The sequence below is a fragment of the Prionailurus viverrinus genome, chromosome A3 (assembly GCF_022837055.1).
Source record: "Prionailurus viverrinus isolate Anna chromosome A3, UM_Priviv_1.0, whole genome shotgun sequence".
Taxonomy (NCBI): domain Eukaryota; kingdom Metazoa; phylum Chordata; class Mammalia; order Carnivora; family Felidae; genus Prionailurus; species Prionailurus viverrinus.
Genome location: NC_062563.1, coordinates 86,983,869 through 87,011,011, shown reverse-complemented (window position 1 = coordinate 87,011,011; position 27,143 = coordinate 86,983,869). Strand labels below are relative to the sequence as shown.

The window sequence follows — 27,143 nt, the reverse complement described above, 5'->3', positions numbered from 1 at the left end:
TGCTCGGTGTCCAAACCCACACCTAACGCAGGCCTGCAGCCCCACCCACCCTCTTGGACACTTCTCTGGGCCATAGAAACCACAAAGGTTATTGTGTCTGTGGCTTCAATCTGTCCAACAATAGGTGTGTTGTTTCTGGTCCAGAAACCAGTACTGTGCTTACCTTCTAGAGCAGTGGCTCTCAAATTTTAGCGGAAGGTCGTATTAAAACAGAGACTGGACCCCACCTCCAGAGACTGTGATTCAGTGGGTTTATGGCGTGGGCTGCTAATTTGCATTTCCAATGTGTTCCCATCTGTTGTTGCCCACCCCCCCCCACCCCCCCCCCCGGTCTACATCTTGAGAACCGTTGTCCTGGAGAAAGTGAAATACTCAAGTTCTGGAAGAGTAGTTAATAGGCTTTTGCACTTGGCTCTGGAAGCTAGTCAAATACTCATGTTTATAAAGCAAAGGGCAGCGCTGCAGGAGGTGAGTCCTGTGGGGACTGGTCCAAGATGAGTGGGTCTATAAGCCCAGCCTAACAGAAGGATAAGAGAACCAACCAGAGCTCCAAGGGAGAAGAGCAGGCATCTCGCTGAAGGTGACAACTCTTTCGAGGGGATGCTCCGGGGAGTCTTTTTACGCAGTCATCGAGCTGGGACTCGAGGGTGAGCAGGATTCTACTAATGGCAATGGGCAGGTTTACGGTTGGAGAGCAGCATTGCGGTGCACGCATCCTTCGGCAGAAGCTCCCATCAAGAAGAAAAAGCCAAGCGCTGCTGCGCGCATGTGTGCTGAGTCGTGCCTTACCTAGGGCGCCTGCGCAAGCGTCTCCGGGGCTTCTCCCAGCCCTGGTCCAGGCTTACTGTGTAGGTGGGCAATGGTTGCCGGGAGCCGGGAGCAAGGTTCCCGCCCCACCCGCAGCAGCACCGCCCGCCGCCGGCAGGGTACGCTCTCCACGGAGCCTGTCCCGCTCCTGGCCGGCCTGCGCCTGCGCGGGGCTTCCGCCAGTCGGCGAAGCGGTGAGAGCTGCTCCACTTGCTGCGCACTGGGACTAAGATGGCAGCGGCGGCCCGGCTGCGTTGGGGAGCTGCGGCTGCAGCCGCAAGGCTGTGTAGGCGGTAGGTGACGAGCCAGGAGCTCCGCACAGGCGTGCCGCCGGGCTTAGTTAACCAGCAGAGTGGCCGCTGCCCCCGCAGCGGGGTGGGCAGAAGTGCCCCTGACCGAGCTTTCGGGTGCGCCCCGTCGCTTCAGTTGGGGGTCTCGCCCCGAGGTGGGCGCCTATCGGTGAGGCGGCGCTGCGCCCTCAATTCGGGCGGGATCTGCGGCGCCCGGTCCCAGGCGCTGAGATCCGGCGCCTGAATCCCTGCGGTGGGGAGGCCCGCAGAGACTGGCTGCAGAGACCCCACGGAGGAGATATTTTAAAAATCAGTGTGGTCCCCTCCAGCCTTTCCATCATGTGCAGTCCCTCTGCTTTTTAAACACAAATCAAAATATCTACAGAATGGGAGAAAATACCTCAATTCCTCATTTTCTCAGCAGGCCCAGAAAAGGGGACGTGACCTGTATGAGGTCATATAGCTTCTAAGTGATGGAACTCTGATGAGAATCTAGACCCCTGGATTTCCCCCCTATCACCTAGAGCCACTCTGTTGCCTTGTTTTTTCCCCTTTTGTGCAACCCGCCTTTGAGTTTGGCCTCCCAGTGACATCTGTCAACGTTGGTTAGACGAAAAGGGTTGATAACTTAAGTAGGTGTCCTGATTTTGCCACTGGAACAAAAGGACAAAAGGGCCTACAGGGTTTCACCCAGTGGATGTTAGGGATTTTAGTGCTAACGATGTCCTTGAAATTTAAAAGCATTAAGTTTGCTGAAAGATTTGTTAGTCACCTACTATCCCCTTGTGCTGTTTTGGTAGATGTCTTACTGGAAGAATTTAACTTACCTTTACTATTTTTTTTTAAGTTTATTTATTTAGAGAGAGAGAGATTGAGAGAGTGAATATATGAGCAGGGGAGGGACAGAGAGAGGGAGAGAGAATCCCAGGCAGGCTTCATGCTGCCAGTGCAGAGGCTGGCACTGGGCTCCATCTCCTGAACCTTGAGATCATGACCTGAGCCCAAATCAAGAGTAGTTGGTGGCTCAACCGACTGAGCCACCGAGGCCCCCCCTCTCCTTTACTATTTGTCACTTTAAACCCATCTGTGTCACAGTATCCATCCATTCTGTTGCCTTTTCTGTGGGCCTAAGGGATAAGAATACCGGTCTTCAGTGTGTATTCCCATATTCCAGCATAGTCAAGATTTAGGTAGTGAGCTATGGATAAAAATGTTTTCACCCCAAGCCTTAAACCTCATTCAGTAATTAATTGAGCACCTATCACGTAATAATAGTGGTAGCCAACATTTACTGAACTCTAACTACAAGGCTAGGCACTGATGTATGCACTTTACATGGATTATCTGGATCCTTTTATGGCTCAGTCTTTGAGGTAGCTGTGAATATTTCATTTTAGAAATGAAGAACTGAGGCCATCCATCATGCTTGCTGCTGAGGGGCACAGAAATGGAGACACCCCTTCCCTTAATGAGTTTGCAGATAAAAATAATCAGAAAAAATACTTTTAAGTGATCATGTATATATTTAAAATTCTTTAGCAACTGCTGTGAAATGAAAACTGTGAAGAAAGCAATAGTATTCTTTAAAAAAATTTTTTTTTAATGTTTATTCATTTCTGAGAGACAGAGTACAAGTGGGGGAGGGGCAGAGACAGAGGGAGACACAGAATCTGAAGCAGGCTCCAGGCTCTGAGCTGTCAGCACAGAGCCTGATGTGGGGCTTGAACCCACAGATTGCAAGATCATGACCTGAGCCCAAGTCGGATGCTTAACCAACTGAGCCACCCAGGCATCCTGATAGCAATAGTATTCTAAAGTAAACTGGATTTTAAAGTAACTTGCATCAGATTTCTAAAAATTTTTACTGAAGTTTTTTTTTTTTCCTTTTTTGGTAATATTTGTTTTCCCTTCTCCCTTCATTTTTAATTTGTTAAAACCATGAAAAAATAACCAATTGGTACTTCTGTATCACAGAGAAATAACCAAAGTTACAAACACTGGCTTAAGAGGTTTCCAGTCTAAAAGCATATATATAGGGGAGCCTGGGTGGCTCAGTGTGTTAAGCGTCCGACTCTTGATTTTGGCTCAGGTCATGATCTCACAGTTTGTGGGATCGAGCCCCACATCGGGCTCCATGATGAAAGTTGGAGCCTGCTTTGGATTCTCTCCCTCTCTCTCTCTCTCTCTTTCAAAATAAATAGATAAACTTAAAAAAAAATAAAAGCATATATGGATTATTACCTTCTTTAGCGGTTTGGAGAATAGTACACTTTGTTAGACTTTTTGAAGTATTGAGATACCTTTCAGAACAGGTAGTATTGGTTCTCTCCAGGAAAGCATGATGGTAGAGACAGAAAAGGGAGGGAGACTTCAAAGTATTTACTTTTGTTCCCTTTGAATTTTGAACCGTGTGACTCTATCACCTAGTTTTTTTAAAGTTTGAAAAGAAGGAAAAAAGCAATTGGTAGTTCTTTGCATCCTTCATGCATAGCTAAGAGTCTGGGAATCCAGGTTATAAATCACAAATGTAGTTGCATTTCTGTTTCTTACATTGGATATTGCACAATCCTGTGTACACTCAGTTATCAAGACTATAAATTTCCATTTGAGCTCATGTTTTTAAATTGTTTGCAGATATTGCTTGCCTAAAGAAGGGGAAATAATGTGGATGGAGAATGAAAATTCAGCTTTGTTGTTATTTTCATTTTTTATATATATATGTGTGTGTGTATAAGAAGTAGAAACTGAGCTTAAAAGATTATCTCTTGAAATGTCATTTTTGTTTGTTTTTAAATGTAGATTCTGTCCTATGATGAATCTGTATACCATGACAAAACAGCCTCTGCATCAGTTTGTACAAAGACCACTTTTCCCACTGCCTGCAACCTTATGTAACACAGGTAAAATTTCATCTCTTTAAAACAAATTATGTTTCAGAAACTAATGAAACTATGCTCAAAATTTTGTGGATCATAAAAGACGAGAGTTTGTAAATTTCCTATTCAGATGCACAAAAGAACATGGCGTTTTTTTGTATCATAACTTCATGCTTGACTGTTACAGGTATGCTTGGCATTAGATTTCAAGAATCCTGAGCACAGTGTCCAATAGATCTATGAAATCTCGGTATCTTGTGTAACACATCTTCTGGAACATTGTTCAGGAAATGATTTCTGAAATGAAAATATAAAAAGAAGTTACAAATGGGTTTGTTTAAAAAACTTGTATGTATTTTAAGCTCCTACCCTTCTTATTTTGACAAGAATGCATCTAAAATCAGTAAATTTCTAGCTTTCATCGAGGCTTCAGGAAATAGTACTTTCGATGTAATTTTTCTTTTTTTGCATCCAAATCAATTAACTATGGCTTTCTTGATAATTTTGTTGATGTTACATGCTTTTTTTTTTATTTTATTTTTGTTAATATTGGAAATAATGAAGACAGAATTTGAAAATTATTGAACTGTGACCAGTGTCATGTGGTTAGGGAACCTTGGGAGCTGTCTCTGTGTGTCTGTGTAAATCTGTGCCTTTGTGTACTTATGGAGCTATAAGAGTTTGGATTTAGCTCTTGGGCCCTCTCCCATTTCTATCACTGCCTTGAACACCTTGTGGCTGTACTCTGGCAGGTGGCTGACTCTGGCTAACCATATGATATAGATCTGGGTAGATAAGAGACCTTACGTCCCCTGTATATTGGGGCAAGAAGAGGAGAACCTTGCATGTCTCCTTGAATCACAGAATGAAAATATAGGCATAAATAGTAACTCAGCATGTTAAGCTACTTTAATTGGACTTTTAAATTTTGTAGGGTGGAATTATGTGGTCCTCATGCTTTTCAAATTGGAAACCCACTGATCATAGTCTTTGATACTAACTTTAAGCACCATACATCTATAGTTTTGGAAGAGCTTCTGCCTACCTATTACCTATTAGACCAAGCATAATAGGAAAATTATTTTAGATCAGTCTATTTTGTTGGAACCCTTATGACACATTCAGGGGTATCTTTCTGGATGATGGACCTGGGTGTCATTTCTGAAATACCAAATTAAATCCAGTTTAGACTATAATTGGAATGATTTTGTTAATACCTAGTCAAATTCCTATTTTGAAATAGCTTTGCTCATTGTCAAGAGAGAAAGCTTATGTTGTGTTATCATATATTTTCTACTTCAAAAAGTGTATGTAGATTATGCTGTCTTAAATTTTTTTTTACATTTATACTTTTTTAAAGTTTTTATGTTTTTAGTAATCTCTACACCCAACATGGGGGTTGAATGACCCTCAGATCAAGAGTGGCATGCTCTTCTGACTGAGCCAGCCAGGCGCCCCATGTTTACAGTTATTACCTTCAAGTATTTCTAAAAACCTTTCTTACTGCATGTATAGTTGTACACAAATGGACTGAGTAGAAAAATGCCATGGGGTGCCTGGGTGGCTCAGTTGGTTGAGCATTCAACTCTTGATTTCAGCTCAGATCATGATCCCAGGGTCGTGGGATCGAGCCCCACGTCGGACTCTGAGCTGAGTGTAGAGCCTGCTTGATTCTCTATCTCTCTCTTTTCTTCTGCCCCTCTCCCCCACTTGTGTACTCTTTCTTTCTCTCTCTCAAATAAAAGCTTTTAAAAGAAAGAAAGAAAGATGCCAGATTCAATTCTTTAAATATTGTGGTACAGTGTTTAATGTGTGCAGAGATTTTGGTTACCAATAAATTATTAAGAAAGGCCTTACCAAATGATTGGTCATAACCAAGGTTAAAAGAAGCTTGTTGTCTTTATATTTATAGAAATTGGTGATAGTCCTTTCTTTCTTTATTTTTTAATGTCTGTTTACTTTTGAGAGAGAGACAGAGCATGAGTGGGGGAGAGGCAGAGAGCAAGACACACACACAGAATCTGAAGCAGGTTCCAGGCTGTCAGCACAGAGTCCGACGTGGGGTTCGAACTCATAAACTGCAAGATCATGACCTGGACCGAAGACCGATGCTTCACCGACTGAGCCACCCAGGCGCCCCGGCAGTCCTTTCTTTAATGTTCCATCTGAAAAATTGTTCCCAAGTCACACAGATTTTCAGAGGAATTTATTGGTTGGATGTATAAGTATTTTATATCAAGTATTTGGACTTTGGGGCACCTGGGTAGTTCATTTGGTGGAGCGTCTGACTCTTGATTTCAGTTTGGTCATGATCCCAGGGTCATAGAATTGAGCCCTGAGTCAGGCTCCTTGCTGAGCGTGGAGCCTGCTTGAGAGTCTCTCTCCCTCTCTCTTTATCTCTCTTTCTCTCCCCCTCTCCCTCCACTCCTCTCACCTGCATTCACTCACTCTTTCTCTGAAATAAAAAAAAAAAAGAAAGAAAAAAGTATTTGGACCATGAGGTTATCATTTTATTTTATTTTTGTTGTTTTTAATTTAAACATTTATTTTAAATTTATTTTTAAATTTTTATTATTTTTAATTTATTTTTACTTATTTTTTTATTTGAGAGAGAGCACGAGCAGAGGAGGGGTGGGGGGTAGAGAGAGAGAGAAAGAGAGAGTGGGGCTGGACCCCACAACCTGGGACCAAGACCTGAGACGAAATCAAGAGTTGGATGCTCAACCGACTCAGTCACCCAAGGTGCTCCTGAGATTATCATTTAAAATTTTTCTCTTTTTTTAGGATTTGCCCGGTTACCAAGTCATCAAGTGATATCTTTACAGGACAGTGACTTAAAATGTATGGGAGTTTTAGTTTCAGTTTCTCCTTCACCAAGGAAATGACACAATGTTAGTTAGGTGGCTGCTTGGCTGCGGGGCAAAAACCACTCTCAGCTGTCAAATTAGAATCTTCTCTTATAATGAGTAAAAAAAGCACTTCCATACCAATCATATATTTTGCCAAATTTCATTTCTTTCTAATTTACTTTTTATTTTATTTTTTATTTTAGCACGTGAGTGGAGGAGGAGGCAGAGGGAGAGAGAGAGAATCTTAAGCAGGCTCCACACTCAGCTCAGAGCCCTACCAGGGGCTCATTCTCACCACTGTGAGATCGTGCCCTGAGCTGAAATCAGGAGTCAGACACTTAACCGACTGAGTCACCCAGGCACCCCTCTCTTTCTCATTTAAATTTTTTTTTTTTTCAACGTTTTTTATTTATTTATTTTGGGACAGAGAGAGACAGAGCATGAACGGGGGAGGGGCAGAGAGAGAGGGAGACACAGAATCGGAAACAGGCTCCAGGCTCCGAGCCATCAGCCCAGAGCCCGACGCGGGGCTCGAACTCACGGAGCGCGAGATCGTGACCTGGCTGAAGTCGGACGCTTAACCGACTGCGCCACCCAGGCGCCCCGTCTCTTTCTCATTTAAAATAAAACCGGGAGTGCCTGGGTGGCTCAGTTGGTTAAGCGTCCAACTTCCGCTCAGGTCATGATCCCACAGTTCATGGGTTCAAGCCCCACATCGGGCTCTGTGCTGACAATGTGGATGGAGCCTGCTTGGGGTCCTTTCTGTTTCTCCCTGATTCAAGCTTTCTCTCTCTCTCAAAATAAGTAAATAAACTTAAAAAAAAATTAAAACTGTTGCTTTTTGATATTTTACTGCTTTTCCTTAGACGTATGATACGAGGATTATGACAGGATAGGAAGACTGATCTTAAATGTATTTTCCTCTGAATGCTTGACACTAAGTGTGGAGTGGCAGTATGTATAGTGGTCAAGCAAGTCCATGGTAGGAGATTGGTGGGGCTTGAATCCTGTCTCTGTCTCTTGATTAGCTGAGTGACTTTGAGCTTTAGTTTCCTTATTTATAAAATAGGATAAAAACGGTGTTTCCTTGAGAGAATGGAAGGATTAAATTATGTAATTCACAGAGAGTGCTTAGCATCGTGGCCCAGCACATGATAACTATTAAATAAATTAATCTATTTCAGTACTGCTCTAAGATGAGAATTGTTTTGGTTGGAAGGTTTATTTTCATAATAAATAATCAGGACCTGTTTAGTAGTTTTAAGACTATTAAAACCCCAGTACTATCTTTTGTCCTACAAGCTATTATCATAATAGCAAGGTAGGAGAGTGAAGGTTCTGTTCATTTTTTACTCCTTTAATGAATTCATTCTTAATTCCTTCTTGGCCCTAGAAGAAGCAAAGAAGAACCTGTAAAGATAAGTTAAAAATATCCCAGAAAGTAATTCACGTAGATTTCCACTTTCATGATAATTTATAATGTCACTGACTATACCATTGGGCAAATTACTTAACTGTAAGTTTCAGTTTCTTCATTTGTAATATGGGAATACAGTAAAACCTTGGATTGTGAGTAACTTGTTCGGTGAGTGTTCTGCAAGGCAAGCAAACATTTCTAACAAATTTTAACTTGATAAACGATCGATGTCTTGCAATATGAGTAGTACATGACACCAGACGTCACATGATCACAACTGAGCCAGTAGTTCTCTCTCTCTCTCTCACTGCGGGATTGTGAGTGATCATCTCCCATGCTCAGTCTCAGGCCGTGGTGTTTGGCAGAAATCAGTGATTTTTCAGAACGTTGGGAGGGGCCCACAGCTGGCACTAGTGTATTTTTTGTCGCTTCAAAGCACCTGGGGACAGTCCTTTGCTTTTCCATACAAGAGTAAGCTTAGGAATGCTTCGCTTCATTCTAGGTCAGGCTGCCTGCAGATATAGACCTTTCCTCAGCTGCTTTATTGCCAGTTACATTAAATACAGTATATGACAAAATTTATTAATACTGTACTGTAGTCAACATCTGTGTGAGCATATACATTGGCCCCCAGGCAGAAAAAGATTCCATTCAGCCAGTAGACAGCTCAATGATTCTGTTAGTGATAGTGAAAGTCATTCTATACAATAACCTTCCTCCCTCACACCAGCCACGAAGGTTTTCAAAGGTAAGTGCAGGTTAATTTGTTTATTTTTTCCTTATATTTTGTGTTTTCTGTATTATTTTGTATTATATTACAGTATTATAATCATTTTTATATGAATATTTTTTTGGTTGTGGAACGAATCATCTGAGTTTCCATTATTTCTTATGGGGAAATTTGCTTTGATGTACAAGCATGCTTCCAGAATGAATTATGCTTGCAAACCAAGGTTTTACTGTAATAGGGGTTCTTCATAGTATTATTAAAGGCTTAAATATATATAAAACACTCAGCTCTGTCTCTGGCATGTAGTAAGTACATACACAATAAATATTAGTTACTATTATAAATTTGTCTTTAAAAGAATGGTAACCTGTAACTTCTGGGTTGGCTCAGTCAGTTGAGCATCTGACTTTTGATTTCAGCTCAGGTCATGATCTCATGGTTTCTGGAGTTGAGCTCCACATTGGGTCCACAGTCCAGCTAGAGATTCCTCTCCCTCTCTCTCTGCCCTTCCCCACCTTATGCACACACATGCACATGCGTGTGCTCTCTCTCAAAATAAATATGTAAACATTTTTTAAAGAAATAAAAGAATGGAGGGGTGCCTGGGTGGCTCAGTTGGTTGAGCGTCCGACTTCGGCTCAGGTCACGATCTCACAGCTCATGGGTTCGAGCCCCACATCGGGCTCTGTGCTGACAGCTCGGAGCCTGGAGCTTGCTTCAGATTCTGCGCCTCCCTCTCTCCCTGCCCCAACCCACTCTCATTCTGTCTCTCTCAAAAATAAATAAACATTAAAAAAAATAATAATAAAATAAAAGAATGGAAGCACTTTGGAAAGAAAAGAATTAACATTTTATTGTCTTTAATATCATGGTGATGATGATTTATGATTACGATAGCCATTAGTACTAAGTCAACAAATAAAATACATTTAAGACTCTGGAATGATGATATGCCTTCCTCGTTAAAAGTAGGATACTGCTGGGATGCCTGGGTGGCTCAGTTGGTTAAGTGGCCAACTTCGGCTCAGGTCATGATCTCACTGTTTGTGGGTTCAAGCCCTGCGTTGGGTTGTGTGCTGACAGTTCAGAGCTTGGAGCCTGCTTCAGATTCTGTGTCTCTCTCTCTGCCTCTCCCCTGCTCGTGCGCTCTCTCTCTCTCTCTCTCTCTCTCTCTCTCTCTCTCTCTGTGTCTCTCAAAAAATGAATAAGCATTAAAAAAAATTTTTTTTAAAGTAGGATATTGGTAGAAAGTGTTGAGTAACAAAACTAAATAATCAGTATTAATATAAAATTCAGTGCAATTATCCTATATTGATAAAGTTCATTGTTGTCTTTAAAAATTATTTTGGCTTCTTGGGCAATAAAGCCTTATTTTCTTTGCTTTAAAAAAATTTTTTTTTAATGTTTATTTTTGAGAGAGAAAGACAGGGTACAGGTGGGGGAGGGGGCAGAGAGAAAGGGAGACACAGAATCTGAAGCAGGTTCTAGATTCTGAGCTGTCAGTGCAGAGCCTGACGCAGGGCTGGAACCCATGAACCGTGAGATCATGACCTGAGCCAAAGCCAGACGCTTAACCAATTGAGCCACTGAGGGGCCCCAAATAATCAGTATAAATATAAAATTCAATGCATTTATCCTGTATTGATAAAGTTCATTGTTGTCTTTAAAAATTATTTCATCAGCTTGGACAATAAAGCTTTCTTTTCTTTTTTTTACTTCTTTTGATTCTTTGAAAATGAGCACTTCATAGTCCATAAACTTAACTACCGTTTTTTTCTGGAATAACATTCTTTCTTCTTTTTTCTCTTTTAGTGAGATACATGTTTATTCAAACACAAGATACCCCAAATCCCAACAGTTTAAAATTTATTCCAGGAAAACCAGTTCTTGAGACAAGGACCATGGATTTTCCCACACCAGCTGCAGCATTTCGCTCCCCTCTGGCTAGGTATATTGCTATTTCTTATTTGCTTTTACCAAGAAACATAACTGACTTTGGGGGTGAAGCAGCCTCATTTAGTAATTGCATTTTTATGTGTACTGCACTGTTTTCAACGTAAAGAATGCTTTATTTTCTTTTCAGGTAAGAGATAAAGGAAAATAATAGTTGATATTAGGGAACCCTTGAAAAGTGATGTATTTGAGAGATCTATATCATGGCTAAATAAGAATTTGTATTTTTACTTAAAAAATTTATTAAAATGATAATATAAATTTCCATTCCGAATATTTAAAACTGTTTATAAAAAAACAGTGAAAACTTGTTCATTTTTTTCCCTAAGGATAGCTTAATTTTTAGATATTTCAAAATGAAATAGTTTCTAAAATATTCCATTCAGAACTGTAAATAATAATAGTTATCAGGTTTGCCATGATTTTTTAAAGACCAGTCATTGGGAGACCATTTTAAAATTCACTAGAGGGGCGCCTGGGTGGCTCATTTGGTTAAGTGGCTGACTTCGGCTCAGGTCATGATTTCACGGTTTGTGAGTTTGAGTCCATCAAGCTGTCTGCTGTCAGCACAGAGCTCACCTCAGATCCTCTGTCCCCTCTCTCTCTCTGGCCTCCCCCACAGTCTGTCTGTCTGTCTGTCTCTCTCTCAAAATAAAAAAATAAGCATTAAAAAAAATAAAATTCACTAGATTAAGACAAGTTAAATGTATGTCAGATGAAGGACAAACAATAAAATTATTAGAATGAACCTCTTTTTAATAATAGCTAGAGACATTATAATAAGAAATATTATAGTCCTGAGGTGCCTGGGTGGCTCAGTCAGTTAAGCATCTGATTGATTTCAGCTCAGGTCATGATCTCACGATTCCTGGGATCAAGCCCTGTGTCAGGCTCTGCACTGATAGCACAGAGACTGCTTGGGATTCTCTCTCTCCCTCTCTCTGTCTGCTCCTCTCCCAATTGTGTACGTGCACTCTCTCTCTTTCTCTCTCTCTCTCTAAATAAATAAACCTAAAAAAATATTAGAGTCCACATCAATTAAAATTTTTGGTAATGTAAGTCTGATACTGATTGCCAGGGATATTTGGAAAGTAAAGCTTAGATTAACTACTTCTGTACACACAGCTGTTTTATATGTCTTATTTATGGGAACCAGAAATATGCTTATCTCAGGTGTTTTTTTTTTAATTTCTCATTAATAAAAATGCACATTTCATTTGACCTACAGATGCCACTTATTACAATATATCTTAGAACATTTGTTTTTCATACTTTTTGATGCAGGTGACACTAAGAAACATTTTATATTACAACCCAGTACATATATACACATGTATTTAGATAGATTCTAAATACATGTTACTACATTTTTCAATGGGACACAGGTATTCAATGGGACAATTTTCATCCTGACAGTGTGTAATACATTCTTATTTCTTTTCTTGTTCTCTTTATTCTATTCTGTTGTATTAAAGTCCCGTTCAATACCTAATTGATTTCACAAGTTACTAGCGGGGTTGAAAACCACTTTAGACAACATCCACATATGTACACAAGGTGATACAAGGATGTTCCTTTCCTTACAGCCTTGTTGGTAATGGTAACCTGTTGGAAACAACCTAAATATTCATCAATAGGAAGAGTTCAGTAAACTTTGTTCATGCATAGTCTGCAGATAATTAAAAAAGATGAGGAGAACCCTCATTTACTATCACAGACTGGCCTCTAAGACACACAGTTAAGTGAAGAAGGCATGTTGCAGAACAGTGAGTACAGGGCACCTGGGTGGCTCAGTTGGTTAAGTGTCCTACTTCGGCTCAGGTCATGATCTCACAGTTTGTGAGTTCAAGCCCTGCATCGGGCTCTGTGCTGATGCTCAGAGCCTGGAGCCTGCTTCAGATTCTGTTTCTTCCTCTCCCTTTTCCTCCACTCACACTGTCTCTCTCTCTCAAAAATAAATAAACATTAAAAAAAAAAAACAGTGAGTACAATATGATTATTATGTATATAAAGCTAAAAAACACAAAACAAAAATATAGTAACATAAAGGTCTAGAAGAATGTACCCCCAACTGGTAACAGTGAACTTGGGGGAGGGGTTGGTCAAGAGTCATTTTCACTTTATATAAATAGTTTGAAATGTTTGCATCAAGAATGAATTCATGTATTTTTGTATTTAGGAAGAATATAAAAGTAAGAAGACTCTGTTCACTTACAGATAAGTTGGAGATTATTTCTGTCAGATGTTCAGTTGGCAAAAGCCCTTTTCAAATTAGTAGCTCATTTCCTGGATTCACAGAATTTATTATCTTCAGTCAAGCAAAACTAATCTCGTTTTTGTTGTTTTAACAGAGAATGTTTTTGCTGTAGGCTAGAATGTAAGCTTCCTGAAAAACCGAGACCAGTTTGTCTTGCTCATCATTGTATCTCTGGTGTTTAGCACAGTGTCAGATATTTAGCAAGTTTCCAAATATTTGTTGAATGAGTAACTGAATGAATGAGTAAATGATAGTGTATCTTACTTCAGAGAGGCATCTGAATTGTTTCTCACTATCCTTATGGACACGACAACGAAATGTAAGTCGAGTGTAAATCTGTCTCTAGAGACATGTAAGAGGATCCTTAGTATCTGTAGTATTTCTGTGGTTGCCATGTTTATTCAATAATTCTCTTTGTCAGCAGCATTAATAATGATAAAATTTTCAATTTTCAGGTGGGAGGAATTGTTTGTATGTTACATGGCAAAATTCAGAGGAATTTTTAAGAAGTTTCACTAGGCTAAAATGATAGGGTAAAGCAAGTAAGGTAAAATCTAACAGGAACAAATGTTAAGCCTTGTTATTTAAATTTTTTAAATGAATAGCACAATTACAGGATGGAAGAATCTGACCTTTCAGTTATTTCTGTTGGATATGATGCAGTACTCAAAAAAGTCAAACATTAACAGAGTCCTAGGGTCCAGCTCAAGAGAGGTAACAGTCTTTGTGCTCTGAATAAGTCAGACTACGTTTGGGATATGTGTTCAGTTCTGGGTGTCATATCTTGGACATTGTAGGAGTTGGAATTGTCCTAAGGAAAGTAACCCAAATGGCAAAGCATGTTTAGTCTATTTGAAACACCTTTCCAGCTTTTTCTTTCTTTAGGGACAGAACCTATGAACTCTTGCCTACAGCAGTTCCCCTGACTGACATGGCCCAAAGATTGGGTTGATTTTTCGCACCGTCCTTTCATTTGAAAAAAAAAAGCTTTGCTAACAGTGCAGATGTACAGAGCCAATCAGAGGACCTACTTATAGGTCTGTGCTTGGGTTTATTGGATCATACTATGCAACCAAATATCTTGTAACTTCTTATAAATTTAATGTTGAATGGTTGTGTAGAGGACCTGGGTGACATCATTTCAGACAAATCCCTAAATAATTTAAAAATAGTAATTCCAGGGAGCGCCCGGATGGCTCAGTCGGTCAAGTGTCCAACTCTTGATTTTGGCTCAGTCATAATCTCACAGTTCGAGAGCTCTACCCCTGCATCGGGTTCTGTGCTGACAGCGGGAACCTACTTGGGATTCTCTGTCTCCCTCTCTCTCTGCCTTTCCCTCCTGTGTGCATATGTGCTTGCTTGTTCTCTCTCTTGAAAATAAATAAACGTCAAAAAAAAAAAATAGTAATTCCAGTAACACTCTTTCAATGATAGACAAAGAAAAGGTAAACTGTAACCTTTTTTGAAGTATATCAGCTTTTATTCCTAAAAGGGGATAAGGGAAAAAGGAAATCGCTCTGGAGTGTATACTAGGTATGTATGGTACATATATCAGTGATGCGGGAAGGAAGGTGCATTTCAAAATCCCGTAGGGGCTTTTCAAATTATAATCCTCCCTTCCTCCTATCTTAGAGGATTTTAAAAATTAGTTTTATTGAGGTATAATTTATATGAAATGAAATTCACCAATTTTAAGTGTACAGTCCAGAGTTTTGTTAAATATATATAATTGTATAACTACCACTAAAATAAAAACATAGGGACATTTTTTTTTTAATTTTTTTTTCAACGTTTATTTATTTTTGGGACAGAGAGAGACAGAGCATGAACGGGGGAGGGGCAGAGAGAGAGGGAGACACAGAATCAGAAACAGGCTCCAGGCTCTGAGCCATCAGCCCAGAGCCTGACGCGGGGCTCGAACTCCCAGACCGCGAGATCGTGACCCGGCTGAAGTCGGACGCTTAACCGACTGCGCCACCCAGGCGCCCCGGGACATTTTTATCACTGCAGAAATCCCTCATTTCTATTTGCACTAATTCTTCTTGTTTCATTTTCATACCCTGGTAACTATTTTGTTTCATGGCAATGCATTGCAGCTTTGCTGAGATATAATTGATGTAAAACATTGTGTAAATTTAAGGTATACAGTGTGCTGACTTGATATACATGTGTATTGCAGAATGCTTACCGCAATAAAGTTAGTTCACACATCTGTCACCCTGGTAACTGTTGATCTTCTTTCTGCCACCAGTTTTACCTTTTCTAGAGTTTCATATAAATGGCACCATATAGTCTTTTGTGTTTGACTTCTTCCCTTCCTTCCTTCCTTCCTTCCTTCCTTCCTTCCCCATTTATTTTATTTACATATCTTTTTAAGTTTATTTATTTATTTTGAGAGACAAAGAGTACAAGTGGGGACAGAGTGGAGAAAGGGAGGGGGAGAGAGAGAGAGGGAGAGAGAATCTCAACCAGGTTCCATACCATTAGCGTGGAGCCCGATGTTGGGCTCAAACTCACGAACCATGAGACCATGAGCCAATGTCAGATGCTTAACCAGTTGAGCCACCCAGGCAGCCCTGGCTTCTTTTCATTTAGCATAATGCTTTTGAGAGTCCTCTTTGTTTTTGCATGTGCCAGTAGTCTATTCTTTTTTATTGCTGGGTAGTACTGCATTGTACAGGTACACACAGTCTGTTTAGTTATTCACTAATTGATGGATGTGTCCAGATATTTTTTTGGCTTTTATAAATAAAGCTGTTATAAAGGTCCATGTACACATCTTTGTGGAACATGTTTTCATTTCTCTTAGGTAAATACCTAAGAGTAATTGCTAGATCAGAGGGTAAGAGGATGAAACAAGATTAGCCATGAATTGATAATTGTTGGTTGTGAATTGTTCATGCTGGTGATGGGTATGTAAATGCTTTTACTTTTCTCTCCACCTTTATGTTTAAACTTTTCTATAATAAAGCATTTTATTATCTCTTATTTTTTATTATTCACAGGCAGTTATTTAGGATTGAAGGAGTAAAAAGTGTCTTTTTTGGACCAGATTTCATCACTGTTACAAAGGTAAACATAGGATTATATAAAATAAGATGTGAAGTTCTTTTAGTTTTTTCCGAGTCCAACATTCCTTTCCGAATTTCCTTTCTTAATGTATTTTATGCATATCGGTACCAAAAATCTCAAGTTAAATTTACTTCTCGCATTTCTCAAGTTAATTATTAAGTAGAATTTTCAAGTTGAAATTATCCAAATCCCTTGTTTTTCAAAAGAGAAAAACTTTAGCTTCAGATGGTTAAATGCAGCATCCAGGATTATATATCTACCCTACAGCAGGACCAGGACTCAACCTGGGCAGAACTAGAATTTAGGCTCCAATTATTATTTTTTTACTAATCCTTTTTTATTTCATAATTGAAATTTTATTGGTGGCTTTGATATTTTTACTAGTTCTTAATTTAAAATGAGAGAGTAAAAAGAAACAAATAATCAAACTATATGTTTCTATATTTGACCAACAGCATGAATATGTCTCCATTCAAAATGGGCTCTTTTCATCATGGCATCTCCCACATTATACATCCTGCTGTAATACGAGCAGTGCACTGTGTAGTTCTGTAGCACTTGGTTAACCTCTAAGTGTCAAAAACAATATGTAAATATGCTACCCAATCCAACAGCTGAAGTGGTATCTGCTAGAAGAGGTGGTTTCATTTTTAAGTCTACTAGATTAGTGAGAAATGAATTGTTTAAATTTGAACTATGTATACTTTTAGATCTGTTCGTTGATATGTATACACTGAACTTAATCACTTTTCAGTATCTTGTCAAAATCGAAAGTTTCCATTTAACTCTTCTTAAGCAATTTGAAAGGATTGCTCTGAGTTCTTGATGCACGGATCGGACTGATAACAGTGGACCGGTTTAGTGACATGGTACAAATAGTCCAGCATTCTCTTGTAGCTCTTTATGTGTGGAGGAGAATTAGGGTTTTCCTCCGTGGTGGCAATCCCAATTTCCATAGTTCTTGCAGATATCCTGATTGTAAAATGTTTTCCCCTGTTGTTGAAAGTGTTAGTGGCCCTACATTCTCAGAAAGTCCTTTCTTGACCATATTAGTTGAAGTGGCCATCTGTCCAGGAGCTCATTACCCTGTTTATTGTCTTCGTTGTACTTGTCACTTAGTCACTTTCTTTCTCGGTTAATTTTATTACCTGTCTTTCCTGTACTGGAATGTAAACTCCTTAAAGAAAGAGATTGTCCATCTTGTTAAATTCACCTGGAACAATGCCTGGCACATAGTATGCACTTTGAGAAATTTCTGTAGAACGAAACAATGATGTAAGATTTCGTAGATTAAATTTTCAGGTTTCTGTCAAAAGGATTGTGGTGTGTAAATCTGTGTTGACTGATCCCATGTCTTTACCAGTTTAGAGACATCTGGCCTATCTTTACTATTCTTTAATTTGCTTTCTTTGGTATTTTTTAAGGGTCGGGGGAGGACCAGCTTTTGTTTAATATTTCCAACGTGTCTGGTATGGCATTTACATAGCAGAAGTGCTTTATATATATTATCTAATTTAATTCTTACAACTAGGTATTCTTGTCTTCATTTTATAAATGGCAAATTATGTATTTATTTTAACAAGTTTTTTTTAGTCCTATTATATACAGGCCATGGCATATAGAAATTTTTTTAGATGAAAACATGTGATTATGTCTTTCAGAGTTGTTTTTTTTCTTTGATTTGATTTTGGTAAGTCATCTTTTATTTCCTTTTTTGTTTATAATTTAGTTACTCTTTTTGGAATTTCTCTGGCTCCACTATTTTTCCTTAAGTGAAATGATATAACTAATAAATAATCTAAGTTAGGGCATATATTGATATTTAATAGGTAGAGTAGTACATTTGTTTTCTTTCAGTTACCTTCCTCATTATAGACTATCTCATCTACTTGATAACTTTGGCTATTGCCCATTTCCCTGTATTTAAAGTGAATCATTCATTCCTTTAAAAAAATTTTTTTTTAATGCTTATTAAAAAATGCTTATTAGGGAGACACGGAATCCGAAGCAGGTTCCAGGCTCTGAGCTGTCAGCACAGAGCCTGACATGGGGTCAAACCCGTGAACCGTGAGATCATGACCTGAGCTGAAGTTGGATGCTTAACTGACTAAGCCACCCAGGCGCCCCTGAATCATTCATTTCTTTAGCAGAGTAAAGTTAGTTTTCTATTCTTCCATCCTTTGAAATAACTTTGATACTTTCAGTATTTTTTTTTTTTTTAAGTAAGCTCTATGCCCAACATGGGGCTTGAACTCATGACCCCAGGATCAAGAATCACATATTCTACTAACTGAGCCAGCTAGGTGCCTCTTATTTTTTTCTAAATAAATAAACTGCTTTTTTTTTCCCCCATGTAGACAACTTCAGAATAGTTTTTTTTTATTATCAATATTTCCCTATTCAGTAGAGCCTATTATTTATTTTTATTTGAAATTTTTTTTAAATGTTTATTTATTTTTGGGAGAGAGTGAGAAAGAGAAAGGGAGCATGTGTAAGCAGAGGAGGGGCAGAGAGAAAGGGGGACAGAGGATCTGAAGCAGGCTCTGTGCTGATAGCAGACAGCCTGATGTGGGGCTTGAACTCATGAACTGCGAGATTGTGACCTGAGCTGAGGTGGACGCTTATCTGACTGAGACACCTAGTTGCCCCTAGAGCCCACTATTTGATGAAGATTTTGAGGTAGCCCTCTGATCCATCTTCCAAATAATTTATTAAAATGTTACCTAGAACTATTTCCCATTCCCAATCACTAAGGCAACTCACTAGTTTTGTTCTATATCCACAGCAGTGTGCATTTATCTTGTCTTCTGTGTACTGTCTCTAAGTTGGTTCTTCGTCCATGACAAAAATTGCCCCTTTTATGCATGTAGACTCATTTTTAATAGTATTTAAGGATAGGCACTAGCTGATAATCTCCTGAGAATCTAAATGGATTGCATCTAATACTTTTTCCTCCTAAAGAGCTCCCCTTTAAAAAACTAAAATAAAACATGCTCTCTTTCTCTTTTCAGATGTTTGTACTATTTAGGTATTTAATAATCCCATCCTTTTTTTTTTTTTAAGTTTATTCATTTTTGAGAGAGAGAGAGAGAGAAAGAAAGAATGCAGGTGCAAATGGAGTAGGGACAGAGAGAGAGGAGAAAGAGAATCCCAACCAGGCTCCATGCTGTCAGAGCAGAGCCCAGCATAGGGCTCGGGGCTCCATCTCATGAACCATGAGATCATGACCTGAACCCAAATCAAGAGTTGGACACTTAACTGAGTCACCCAGGTGCCCCATAATCCTTTTTTTTTAGATGTTTATTTATTTTTGAGAGAGAAAGAGTGCAAGTCGGAGAGGGGCAGAGAGAGGAGACATAATCCGAAACAGGCTCCAGGCTCTGAGCTGTCAGCACCGAGCCTGTTGTGGGGCTTGAACTCATGAACTGTGAGATCATGACGTGAGCCGAAGTCGGACACTCAACCGACTGAGCCACCCAAGTGCCCCAATCCTGCCTTTTTTTAATGGAATCAAGTAGTTGACCTGACAGGTCACATAATTAAGTATTCTTTCTTAAGGATGCCAGGCTTGTTGGAGGTCCACAAGCCCTCTAGCACAACAGCCATAGATAAGACACCATATTATATGTTTTGCTTCTACAGTTGTGTCATTGGATTTCTTCTACTCTTGAGTAAGATAGTAAGTTGAATTCTTTGAATACTTGGGGGTTATCTTGTATATTTGGTCAAGTAACTGTATCCTATTTTCTTTAAAAGAATGGAAATCTCTTTATCATTCTCTCTAAACACAGAATTCATGCAGTATTTTAACTCTCTTCACCACATGAAAAAATATCTTTTATCCCCTATACAAGACATGGTATATCCAGCGCACTTAACACAAGTTTGATGAATGAATGAATAAATGCGTGAGGAATGTTCTAAGATTATATCTTCTAAAAGTCATTATAAACCAGATCTATTAAGAACTGGAATTAACATGTGTTCTCCAGAAATAAGTGCTATTACATAGTATAGGATATATATAGGAAACGATTCTTAAAAGATTCAGGGTGTTATTCTGTATTAGTCTTTGCTTTTGATTAGAAATACAGCATTTTCCTTTAAATATTTACAGGAAAGTGAAGAGTTAGACTGGAATTTACTGAAACCAGATATTTATGCAACAATCATGGATTTCTTTGCTTCTGGCTTACCCTTAGTTACTGAGGAAACATCTTCAGGAGAAGCAGGTAATATGTTGGATAATTAATATTTATTTTCATTTTCTAAAAAAAGTTTCTACTTTCCTCACATTTGTCTTGATTTCAAAAGTCATGAGAATACTAGGACGCCTGGGTGGCTTAGTTGGTTAAACGTCTGACTTCAGCTTGGGTCATGATCTCTGATGGTTCATGAGTTTGAGCCCCACATCGGGCTCTGTGCTGACAGCTCAGAGCCTGGAGCCTGCTTTGGATTCTGTGTTTCTGTCTCTCTGCCTCTCGCTTGCTCACACTCTGTCTCTCTCTTTCTCTCAAAAATAAATAAACATTAAAAAAAAGTAGTCACGAGAATACAGATTTTTATCATTGTACCATATTTAACTCTGGAACCAATACCAGATGGAACAGAACTTCACATATACTAGTTTCATCCATTATTTTTGAAAACTTGTGTATAAATTGATTATCTAAAACTAAATTTTTCAATTATAAAAATTTTCAAACATACAGAAAATAATACAATGTATATCAATTTTCTCTCTTTTCAGATTTCATAGATGTTAGTTTTTTGTCACAATTGCTATATACCCATTTTTAAGTAAAACATTAAAGACAGAACCAAAATTCCACAACCCGCATCCCTTCCCCTTTCTACTTCCAGAGATTTGTGTAAACTTGGTTTGTTTTTTAAACTTTTACACACATAAAAGTCTCTGCAGGGAATATATAGTATTGGTTTTTGTTCTTAAACTTTAAATAATGTATATTATATGCAATTAGCCTTTTTTCACTGAGCATATTTTGAAATACATCCATTTTGAAAAAATGTAGTTCTAGTTTATTTAAGTACTAGATAGTATTCTATTATATGAATAAACTACACTTAATTTGTTCCTTATGGTCAAGTGAATTATTTATGCTAATTTCTATTACAAACATTGCTGCAGTGGGCAACCTTGTAACAAGTCTGTGCATATGTGAAAAGTTTTGTTATGGGGCGCCTGGGTGGCGCAGTCGGTTAAGCGTCCGACTTCAGCCAGGTCACCATCTCGCGGTCCATGAGTTCGAGCCCCGCGTCGGGCTCTGGGCTGATGGCTCAGAGCCTGGAGCCTGTTTCTGATTCTGTGTCTCCCTCTCTCTCTGCCCCTCCCCTGTTCATGCTCTGTCTCTCTCTGTCCCAAAAATAAATAAACGTTGAAAAAAAAAATTGAAAAAAAAAAAAAAAAGAAAAGTTTTGTTATAATATATTCCTCAAACCAGAATTGCTGTATTATAAATTATTTTAATTTATATGCTAATTAGCAGTATATAAGAATTTAAACTCACATCTTTATCATCACTTAGTGTCTTTTTTTTTTTTTAAATCAGTATGTTAAGTGTAAATGATATCCTGTTTTAGTTGCAGTTTCTTGATCAGCACTGAGCCTGAAGGTTTTCATATGTTTACTGGCCGTTATTTTTCTTGTCAGTAAATTTCCTGTTCATAATCTTTTCCCATTGTTTAAAAATTAAGTTGTCTCTTTTGTGTTGATTTTAGCAGGTTTTTGAAAAATATTCTGGGTGTTTGTCCTTTGTTAGGTATATTCATTGCAAATAATCTCCCTAACTGTTCCTCACCTACTCACTGTGTTTAGGAATTTTGTCATTTAGAAATTTTTCTTTTTCCTTTTTTTTTGAAAGACAGAACATTTCATGAATTTGCATGTGATCTTTGCTCAGAGTCCATGTTAATCTTCTCTGTTTCATTCCAGTGTTAGTATTTGTGCTGTTGAAGCAAGCACAGAAGTTTTTCTTTTTAATATAGTCACATATATTCATCTTTTTCTTTGTGGTTTGTGCTTTTTGTACCTTTTGAATAAGTTAATTTTGTGGAAAGCACTTGGAAGAGTAAGTGCACATGGAGCTTAATAAGTAATAGCTGTGGTTATTGCAATTTGTTGATGAAATTTTTCCTTTCTCTAGTATCACAAAGATACTGTCATGTGTGTGTTTACATACATATATATGTACACACACAAATATTTGTATAGCCACTTTTAGATGAACACTTCCACTTCTAGATATATACCCGAAATGAATCTTATAAATGTACATAAAACAGTACGTGAAGCATGTTCATTGAAATATTTAAAAAATATATCAGCAATTAAAAGGAATGAACTAGATTGGGAGATACAATGTGAAAAGATATAAAAGAGAATACTAATTGAAAAAGGAAAATCAAAAGATATGCTTATTTACAGGTTCTTACATATGTACCATTTATGCAAACTTCAAATAATGCATGAAACAGCTATAGGTGTTCTTGGTGGATATGTATGTAAAATTGATAGAGTGTTTGTAGAGCCACTTGATCACAGCTCCCCAAATTGAAAAATACACAAGTGTTGACTCAAATATCCCACCACTAGGAATTTATCTCATAGAAACATTTGCAAAAGTACACTGATCATTCTTTACACCGGAGTGTATGCTACAGATTGTTAGAAATAGTAGCAAACTGGAAACAACTGAAATAACCAAGAAATTAGCTAAATGAAAAGAAATCTATACAATTACTGTGTAGCTATTTTAAAAATTGAGATATATCGGGGTGCCTGGGTGGCTCAGCCGGTTAAGTGTCTGACTTCACCTCAGATCATGATCTCACAGTCCATGAGTTCAAGCCCCTCGTCAGGCTCTGTGCCAACAGCTCAGAGCCTGGAGCCTGCTTTGGATCCTGTGTTTCCCTCTCTGTATGCCCCTCCCCCACTCGCACTCTGTCTCTCTAAAAATAACATAAAAATAAATTTTAAATTTAAGGCTTATGTATATATGCTGATATGGAACTGTAGGCTATATTAGATAGAAAAAAGGTATAGAATGGTATGTGTAGTGGGATCTCATCTGTAAATTTGTACATGTAAATTTAATGTAATGTACTAGAAAGATACACACTAAACTATGGTAGTGGTTGTTTATGGAAGTGACAGTGGGGAATGGAATTTAGGTTTTGACAAAAGAGAATTTTAACTTTATTATATTTCATTTCTTTTACTAAAAAAAGATTTAAGGGGCACCTGGGTGGCCTAGTCAGTTAAGTATGTGACTCTTGATTTCGGCTCAGGTCTTGATCTCATGGTTCATGAGTTTGAGCCCTCATAGGGCTCTGCGCTGACAGCAGAGCCTGCTTCGGATTCTCTCTTCCTTTCTCTCTCTACCCTTTCTCTACTTGGTCGCTCTCTCTCTCAAAAATAAATAAATAAACTTAAAAAGCAAAGAACATAAAAAAAAGAGATTTAAAGTTGGGGCTCACTTGGTTAAGCGTCCAACTCTTGATCTCTGCTCAGGTCATGATCTCATGGTTCATGAGATTGAGCTCCAAGTCAGGCTCTGTGCTGACAGCCTGCTTGGGATTCTCTCTCTTCCCCTCTCTCTGCCCGTTTCCCATGTGTGCAGGTGTGTGCATACACTGTTTCTCTCAAGATAAGTAAATAAACTTTAAAAAAAGATGCAAAGTTAATATAATTTAATATTGATAATTATTACTTACATTGGTGTCAGAATTCCAGTGTATATTGTAGTATAATTTGAATTATCTGTATTTTTAGTTTTCCTAAAGGTAAATTTCTCAGAAAAATTTTATTTATTTATTATTTTCAAAAAATTGTTTTTTAACCCTTAAAAAGGCATTGGCTAAGATTGGTATATAACCTTATGAAGTAAAAGAAAAACAAAAATGACCCAAAATGAAAAAACTGATTTTTTTTTATTCAATTTGTAGCACATTTTGAAATTTCCACAAAGCTTACATCTATATTTAGTGTCATTGTCATCTTAAAAACCACTGAATTTGGGGCGCCTGGGTGGCGCAGTCGGTTAAGCGTCCGACTTCAGCCAGGTCACGATCTTGCGGTCCGTGAGTTCGAGCCCCGCGTCGGGCTCTGGGCTGATGGCTCAGAGCCTGGAGCCTGTTTCTGATTCTGTGTCTCCCTCTCTCTCTGCCCCTCCCCCGTTCATGCTCTGTCTCTCTCTGTCCCAAAAATAAATAAACGTTGAAAAAAAAAAAAAGAAAACCACTGAATTTAAAAATTAAAAATGTAACTTAACTAATGAAGTAGGTGTGCTTTTGTGTCTCAAAGTTTCCATCAGAATCCAGGCAGTCTTTTTTTCTGTGCCGTTTTTCAATCCTTGAAGATGATGAAAGTTTACAAATGTATTAACTAAAAAAAATTCAAACCCTAAACATCATTAGTAGGTCAAGTTATATCAGTTACTCACCTGTATTGCCATGTGTCAAGTTGACCAGTGCTCCTTAATTTTTCTTCAGAGAATCAAATGAATGATCTTTTCATCTCCCCAACCATCATTTCCATTTTTCTTGTATCACCACACCAAGTTACATGTTCTGTGCTTTTATTTTTTAATGAGACATTAAGTTAAAATCATCCTGTTTTGATACTTGTATTTGCATGGATATAAAATTTCTACTGTTAATATATTTTATTTGTAATCATTTCTAGGATCTGAAGAAGATGATGAAGTTGTGGCAATGATTAAGGAACTGTTAGATACCAGAATACGGTATGTGCTCATCTTTCTGCCTGAAATCAAATATACTGCAGAGGCAATGTTCATAATAGCAGTTTACTTTTAGTTGTCCATGAGGGAAAAAAAACAAAACTCTAATAAGTACAAGTAAATGTAAACCACAATCAATAACCCTGGCAGTTGAATTTAAAGTCTGTACATTGTATCTGTTCACTCAAAATGTTAAAACAGTCTGTCTAAACATAACAAAGGACTTTATTGTTCACAGTCACCATCTAGGTTTGATTTGTTGTAATACCAAATTTCTTAAAATGAAAAAATGAGTTAAACAGTGTTCGGGAAGATTGTGAAAAGGGAAGTACTTTTTTCAAGCTGTTGCCCATAAAGAGTAAATTTCAATGAGTGGAGAACCGCAGGCTTACCCTTTTGCTTGTAGCAGAGCAGTGGTCCCGGTGAGAACTCCCAGAAAAGCTAGATAAAATGCAATAACTTTTTTTTCGTTTGAAAACAGTAGAGAGCTGCCGAAGCACACAAGATCCTAGAGAGAAGGGAAGCTCATTAAGGCTTCCCGTGGGACATTTTGCTGATTTTTGGTGTGAGGCTAGAGCATGAGAAGCTGGGCAGAGGGCAACTATATGGCCATTTCTACTACATCTGAATGTATGTGCATTCCTGACCCAGCAATTCCATGCTCAGGTATATGCCCAGCAATCATATATATGTATAGCAAAACACATCTGCAACAATCTGTAAAAGCCAAAACCTGATTTAGCCCAGAAGTCCGTCAGCAATAGCAGGGATAAATTCTGGCATTTTCACTTAATGGAATACTATGTGATGATGTGGAAGAATCTCATAAAGAGTAAAATAAGCCAAATACAAAAAAGTAAATACTGTGTGTTTTTTAAATAGAATTTATATTCCTAAATTATAAAGTTAAAAAACAGGCAGAATTAAACAATGGTGATAACAATTAGGAAATGGTTACCTTTGGTTGCGAAGACATACAAAGGGGACTTCTGGGGTGCTAAAATTGTGTCTTGGCCTGGGACAAATGTGTGTTCACACTGTGAAAATTCATTTAATTGGTCATACATGGTTTATGCATTTTTCTGCATTAATGTTATATTTTGATACTTAGTTTACCTGGAAAAAAAAAGCCAGCTTGTGTCATGTCAGTCTGCTTCTGTTCATTCAAAAGAAATGAATGAGTATATCTTAAGTAATCCCTGTAATTATTAGGAAATTTGAGATCTTAAATGCCTGAAAAGATTATTAACAAGCAAGATTAAAATATAATAAGTGGAAAATGTTTGAATGAATTTTGGCATTTTATCCAAAAGTAAAAAGAGAGTTACCAATGAGACTAACTACAGTTCTCATTCTATTGTATAGGTAGCTCTAACTTTGTGAATGTTACCAGTATACCATCTAAGCCCTGAGTTGTTTTAAATTTTTTTGATGGATACATCAGTTCTCTTACATACATCACAAATATTCCGTGACCGCAGGCCAACTGTGCAGGAAGATGGAGGAGATGTTATCTATAAAGGCTTTGAAGATGGCATTGTACAGCTCAAACTCCAAGGTTCTTGTACCAGCTGCCCCAGTTCAATGATTACTCTGAAAAATGGAATTCAGAACATGCTGCAGTTTTATATTCCAGAAGTAGAGGGTGTAGAACAGGTATGCCAATATTATATGACAGTTGAGATTCAATGCCTGCCATTTCCTCTTTGAAGGCCTTATCGGTCCTCTTGGAATTAAGCTCTGCTTTGGTCCAAAGCCTCTTTCAGTGTGTCTGTTTCAGAGTTATGTTTATGGGTAAGTTCCTTGAGAGACTTGTAATTGTATCCAGGTCTTTGTATTCCTCTGCAACACTTAGCCCTGGGTGTTATGCACGTTGTATACATTGTTTGTATTAAATAAGTATTTGGAAATATTTTTCCACATTTAGGAATGTTCTGCCTAAAATAGGAAGTGATTGACAAATTTCTCTGAATTGAGTATTGCTGAGATTGATTATAAAATATCAGTTCCTTGGATGTAATTTTTACTCAACCCAAAAGAAAAACTATAAGAGAATTATTTTTCCATGATAGTGTCGGATCAGAACCAGATTCTTCTAGATTTAAAGAAACAAAAAACTGGGGCACCTGG

At 38.1% G+C, this 27,143-nt stretch overlaps 1 protein-coding gene and 1 non-coding gene across 4 annotated transcripts in view; one reads left to right on the top strand and one right to left on the bottom strand.

The window, feature by feature from the left end:
• Positions 1-389: 389 nt before the first annotated feature.
• Positions 390-27,143, top strand: part of NFU1 (NFU1 iron-sulfur cluster scaffold) — a 28,036-nt gene continuing 1,282 nt past the window's right edge. The window contains exons 1-7 of one of the 3 annotated variants that reach the window (XM_047854196.1): positions 390-647; positions 3,897-3,997; positions 10,782-10,917; positions 16,185-16,251; positions 20,369-20,483; positions 24,956-25,016; positions 26,495-26,669. In XM_047854196.1, coding sequence (XP_047710152.1) covers positions 601-647; positions 3,897-3,997; positions 10,782-10,917; positions 16,185-16,251; positions 20,369-20,483; positions 24,956-25,016; positions 26,495-26,669 — 702 coding nt within the window. In that variant the 5' untranslated portion in view covers positions 390-600. Of the gene's footprint in view, positions 648-840; positions 1,101-1,662; positions 1,730-3,896; positions 3,998-10,781; positions 10,918-16,184; positions 16,252-20,368; positions 20,484-24,955; positions 25,017-26,494; positions 26,670-27,143 lie in introns of those variants that run through there. The other 2 variants (XM_047854195.1, XM_047854197.1) reach the window with 2 other exon arrangements.
• LOC125163122 (U6 spliceosomal RNA) lies at positions 22,128-22,234 on the bottom strand. The gene has a single exon (XR_007151291.1). It is a non-coding gene; the product is annotated as a U6 spliceosomal RNA (small nuclear RNA).